The sequence below is a fragment of the Muntiacus reevesi genome, chromosome 16 (assembly GCF_963930625.1).
Source record: "Muntiacus reevesi chromosome 16, mMunRee1.1, whole genome shotgun sequence".
NCBI lineage: Eukaryota > Metazoa > Chordata > Mammalia > Artiodactyla > Cervidae > Muntiacus > Muntiacus reevesi.
In genome coordinates this window covers 60763753-60769752 of record NC_089264.1, presented here as the reverse complement: position 1 = coordinate 60769752, position 6000 = coordinate 60763753, and the positions used below count along the sequence as shown (strand labels likewise).

At 46.1% G+C, this 6000-nt stretch overlaps 1 protein-coding gene across 4 annotated transcripts in view; it reads left to right on the top strand.

Annotated features, from left to right (window-relative positions):
- The first annotated feature begins 1188 nt into the window (after positions 1-1188).
- Positions 1189-6000, top strand: part of GABRA2 (gamma-aminobutyric acid type A receptor subunit alpha2) — a 140122-nt gene continuing 135310 nt past the window's right edge. For 2 of the 4 annotated variants that reach the window (XM_065907369.1, XM_065907373.1), the window contains exons 1-3: positions 1189-1403; positions 2365-2442; positions 4972-5087. In XM_065907369.1, coding sequence (XP_065763441.1) covers positions 2372-2442; positions 4972-5087 — 187 coding nt within the window. In that variant the 5' untranslated portion in view covers positions 1189-1403; positions 2365-2371. Of the gene's footprint in view, positions 1404-2048; positions 2109-2364; positions 2443-4971; positions 5088-6000 lie in introns of those variants that run through there. The other 2 variants (XM_065907371.1, XM_065907372.1) reach the window with 2 other exon arrangements.

Sequence of the window (6000 nt, the reverse complement as noted above, 5' to 3'; positions counted from 1 at the left end):
GTCTAACATTTATAAAAACTGCACGAAAAGACGAACACCCTCTCTGCTTTGCCTTAGTAGGGCGTGTATAATATTCTGTCTGGGTGCAGTACAAAGAGGAACATGTCTCTTTCGTTGCTCAAGTTGCACCTTTGAATTTGATCGCCTCAGATACTGTAAGGTAGAAAGAAATGAGGCTCACACAATTCTGAAAGCATACGGTGGGACTGAAATTACAGCAGGTCTCTCGCCAGGAAGCACCCTTAAAGGGTGTAAACGCCTTAAAACCCGTCCCCTTTCCCCCACTGCAGAAGGCGTTGCCAGAAGCAGTAAAACCCCAGCAGGTCGCAGGTCCCCGCCTTCTTTTTTTGCTGGGGGTTGGGGTGGGTGGGGTGGGATGGATGTAAACTTCTTCAGAGTTGTTGATTGAGCTTGATCACCAGGCGGGGAGGACGTTTGTGAGCAGATATCGGGAAAAGAACCGCTGAGCGTGGGCAGTTTCTCAATAGCGTGTAAATGGACTTGGCAGGCCAGCTCCAGGGAAGTCTCCAGCCCTCAGAGATTTGAAGGGAAATTGGCCCTGATGGCAGGTGTGAAGGAATGACTGGTACATCAAGGGGCTCGGGAAATCAAAGAAACTTCCTGCTGTCTGAGGCCACGCAACCTGCCCCGAACTCGGTCCGGCGTGGGTGCGCCGCTGGCCGCGTCCAGGCGGGCTGAGCCCCTCGCCCTCCGGCGGGAGCCCGACCTCCCCTAGGCAGACACTCGCTCCGGAGCCAGGGCGCGCGGTGGGGCGGCCGGCCGGGCGAGGCCCCGGGGGTCTAGGGCCAGCCCGCACGCACGGCGACCCTGAGGGCACCAGCACGCGCCGGCAGCCCCCGCTGGAGCCTGGGCCCTCCGGGGAGCCCCCGACGGGGCCGCGGGGCGCAGCGCTGGGCGGCGCGGCGTGGGCGCGGGGAGCGGCGCCCCGGGCGCACCGGGAGCCGCCGCCGCCTGGGGCTGTGCCGCGGCAGGTGCCCGGCGGGCGGCGGCGGCTCCCGGTGCTGCGGGAGGGCAGGGGCGGGGGTCCCTGATCTCCCGGGAAGCTCGCTGGCCCTCCTCCGGGGCCTGGCTCCTCCTCCGCTAGGCGTGGGGCTCGTGCCCGCCGCTGCCTGCGCGCCGCGCGCCGCGCCCGGCGTCTGCCCGCACCCCGCCCGCCCCTGCCGACGCGTCCCCTCCTCCTCGCCCTTCTCCTCCGCCCGTCGCCGCCACTACGGGCGCCTTCGCCGCTCTCTACTCCTCGCGCCGCCGCGCCGCGCGCGCTCCTGCCTCCGCCGGCCCGTCGCCTCGGGCTCGCCGGGCTCTGCAGTCGGTCTCTCGCTCAAGTTTCCTCTCTCCAGATCAGGGCGGAGGGCGGCAAACGGCGGCTGAGCCCGCCGATTCAGGTGAGGTCGCACGCGCGGGTCCCAGTGGGGCGCTCTGCCTCCCCGTTTGCCTTCGGCTTCCCGTGCCTGGCTCGTCTCCCCTCCCTCCACTCCCGCTGTTCCCTGGAAACCGGGAGGCTCAGGTCGCCCCCTCCGCCCCCGCATATTAAAACATGCTGCCGGTCCTCCCCGCGAGAAGCCCGCCTGCAACTCTCCGAGGATCCGGCCGCCCGGCTCGCTGGCCGGGCTCCCTTAGTCCCCAACTTTGCAGCCCGCGGGCGCCCTGCCGCCTGCCCCGGCTGCGGCGCGGAGCCTCGCGCCCGCCTCGCTCCGTGGTCCCCGGCTCCGGAGCCGCGGTCAGCGCGTCGTTTCGCAGCAGTCGATCCGAGCCCGCTGCCTCCGAGACGTGGTCTGGGGCAACTGTGCATGGGCCGGGGGGGAGGTGTTTTATGCGATTTTTTATTTGAAAGGGAGTCAAGGAGTGAAGTCGTGAGAACTGCAGCTCGCTGTAATGAGAAAATGATCGTCGAGGAAGCGGGCTGGCCGCCGCTGGCTTTTCTGCTGGGGAAGCGGGGGTGGTCTGGGTGGGGGACCGTGGCAGGAAGCACCGCCTCTCCTCCCCCTTCTCGCTCTGCTCTCCAGCCCATCCTTTTCTCCAGCTCGTCTGTCGGAGCAGGGTCCCGCGTGTTCCTCTTACGTGTGACCACAGAACAGCGTTTGCTGACGGTGGGGCTGGGGGAAGCTCCTGGCAGAGCAAAGCCTGGTTATTTGCTCATCTTTCTGTGAAGAGAAAAAAAGAAAGGGGGTGGTGGGGGACACGTCCTTCAATCATCATCACACCCCGTACACACCCCGCTGGCATCATCTCTGTTGCCTTAACTCCCGTCGCCAGATGAAATGACATTCTTTTGGGCTATTTGGATGGCATGACCGAATGTAATTTTAAGTGTATATTTTGTTTTTCTTCCATGATTATACAAAGAGTGGAGATGAAGACGAAACCGAACAGCTCCAATATGCAGTTGCTGCTTTTCGTTGTCTTGGCGTGGGATCCAGCCAGGTGAGACAGTTTTTTTTACTGTTTTGCCGTTTTAAATTCAGGGTAAAGGTGTGTTTCCTGAATGCCATCAGTGCGGACAGAGATGGCTTTGGAGGAGCTGAAGTATTTTGAAGCACCATTTCTAATGAAAAAAGGTGGTAGCAGGAAACAGAACTGTAAAGTGGCAAAGACTGTTAGAAGTTTGCTGCTTCTTGTTGGCAGCGATAAAATACAAAAGTGAATACAACATTTTCTTTAAAAAAATCACAGGAGAAAAGAATACTCTTTAGATGGCGTATTTTTGCAAATAATTGAAGTGATTGTTATATGTGATAGTAATAAACCACGATTCAGTAAAGAGGCCATCAATTTTCCTTTAAGCCAAACAGAAAAGCACAAGCTAAATGATTTTTGGCAACTTAATCTTTTTCTCTCTCTGTGTTCCTTTTTTGCTAAAATGGTCTTGGATCTTTTAGTCAACATTGAAAACCTAAGTGATGTGTGAATCTGAGACCTCTAGGTGGAGGCAGTATACAACTTCACAATCACAAACAATAAAACAAAACCTTTATTTATTAATAACTTTTCTGTTACTGATTTAGAGGTCTTTTATTCCTGAGATGGTTCTACCATAAACAGTACTGCTTTGAAAATGTAACAAATTCTGTTTTACCTATATTCTACAAATATAAATTTTAATTTCTGTTGTTTTCAACAACTTCATCTTAATTACAGTCTTTTCTGATTTTTATCATCAGTGGGCATTTTCTATTTATTGCCTAAATTTAGGATATGGTTTTCAACATACCAGAGTACTTAATAAAGTTTAAGATTCTTATGAATGTCCATGTAACTGTTATTTTAAAAATTAGTATTTATGATTTTATAATACTTTTATTTCCCTTTTAAATTTTAATTTCCCTGTCTCAGTAATTGTTAAAGAATGAAAATATTTTCTAGGCTTGAGAAGAAATTTCTTTATGAAGTTGTATATTTATTTGTAAAATAGCTCCTCATTTAATATCTTGATATTGACTTTAGAAAGAAAATGTGACATTAATTAAAAAACACATTCCAGTGAAAATCTCTAAGTGGAACTTTATGATTATCTTAGTGACTAGTTTTAAAATTAGCTTAAGACAATATAGAAACTTTTGTGGCTCAACATATGAAATCATTTGCTTACATGATTTAAAAATGTTTCTTTATACCACAATTTTAACATTTTCTCTGAAGACAGTATTTGCTTGAAGTTGGTTACCAATTTGTTCATGTATTTAGACTATTTTTAGCTACTAGCTGTACAATCATTTAAATGCAAATGAATTCTGTCAATGATATTTTGGACAATGCACCTTGATCAGAATGCAATTACATATATTCTTTGATTTTAAAGGAGTGAACAAACCGTGGTCAGTTAATAATCATTGAAAACCCTCAGAGCTTAACCATATTTTTCTTGTACTAATTTTCTGTTCTATATTTGACCAGTAATGCTCATGCCCGTATTTTATTCTATTATATAAATGATTCTTTTTTTGGACCAGTAATTTAAATCTCTGAATCATTCTGGGGGGAAAAAATGGCAGTGAAAAGGGACATTCTGTTTTATACATCCATTGCTACTGCACCAAATCGCTGGATGTCACAAAATCAGGTCTCTGGCTTTCTGTTGGAGAAATAATGGAGAAAATCACTGCTTCTAACCCTCTTCCGGTGATATTTTAAGACCATTTATTCTTTCTGCAAATTTATATCACGCACGCGCACACACACACGCACACACACACACGCACACACGAAGGAGCTGGGCATGTCAGTCTTGGATGACCTCTGTCCCTTGCTCTCCACAGAGGCCAGCCAGGCGAGGGGTGCTCCTCCAGGGCTGTCTGCAGCTCTCCTGGGCTCTGCTGATCGCTGCAGAGCCCACCTCCACCTCCTGGCCACACTGGGGCCTGGAACACAGCCAGCGGAGTTTCCCTGATGTCTATATTGCACTTGGCCATTGGGTGGAGGTATACCCAAAGTTAGAAAATCATCTTGCCTTAAAAGAGAAAAAGACATAAAAGGAAAAGACATTTCGGAGGAAGATAGGGAAATTTTGTGCCTCCAAGGAGGCCATTTATTTTCCAATTAATATTCAGATCCCTGAAGAGTTATTTCAGGAACCCCTTTGGGTTTTTTGTACCTTTCTAAATGCAGAATAGCATTGCTAGTACCGTCTGCATGTGATCATCTGCAGTCCTAATGTATCCTAGGGAATGGATTTTAGAAAGAAATGAATGGTTCACCCAGTATGCTGAGTGGTAGGAATCTGAAATAATTTTGATTTCACACTTCTGATAATCTAGTGTTTATTACCCATTTACAACAGACTGTTTACCTTCCTCATTGACGCACTGGTATTTATAGAACTGAAAAAAAAAAGGAGAAAATGGGTGGCACTAACAGCTTAACGAGCCTTAAAATTCAAATCAAGGAAGAAGAGCTTGTTGGCACTTGCAAAACACACATATGTATATATATCAGCTTGTAAAATTATCTGTTTAGGTTGGTGCTGGCTAACATCCAAGAAGATGAGGCTAAAAATAACATTACCATCTTTACAAGAATTCTAGACAGACTTCTGGATGGTTACGATAATCGGCTTAGACCAGGACTGGGAGGTAAAAATAGTTTTCCTTTTCTTAAACACAAAGTAATGCCTTTAAAAGTTAAAGGTAATATTTATATTTTAATACATTTGATACATGAATGCCACTGCCACGTATTAAAAAACACAGATAATAGAAAATAAGGTCTATGAAATAACATTATCTCTGATTCCTTTTATACCGACAAAATGTATTTAAGATAGCTTTTGCAGAATACCTGAAGTCATATAGAACCCAGACCTTGTGCATGAGTAGTTTTTAAGTTAGTTTATTGATAACAGCTGAGGTTTTCAAACTTAGAGCATATGAAAGTGTGGCATTGTTGGGTAGATGCGCTCGCTCAGTGTCTTCCATTTCCTTCACTGAATTTTGCAAATGCCTGTTTTCACATTGGTATAGATGTGTAGAAATGAGAAACAAAAATGTAAAGGAGGGTCTGAGTTGAATTTTAGCAAATTTACTTGTTAAGATTCTGTGATGATGTTTCTTTACACATGCAGGTGACTTTTCTAAGGTATAGCTTCGGTTTAGCATTCTTGAAACTTTCAAAGATATTTTGAATCTACTTTAGATGTAGACCTAAGTTATTGGCCTGTGGCACAGTTTGAAATCAAATTTAAATGTTCTTTCTCAACTCAGAAAAACAAATCTATTTTATTTTTTCCATATAGGTAAAGGAAATTAAGCTTGGCTAATATGTTAAATTTTAATTATCCTTTAGCATAGTTGGATGATACTAAGGGTATTAGGTGTAAATAGGGTAGATGTGTAATTCCTAAAAGAATTCTGGGTCAAAATACTGTTACTCATCAGTTCTAATAAGATATATATATATATATGTATATGTACATATATGTACATGTGTACACATTATCAAATGTATGTTATACTGATTAGAATATTCAGTTTAGTAACTAATTCAAAA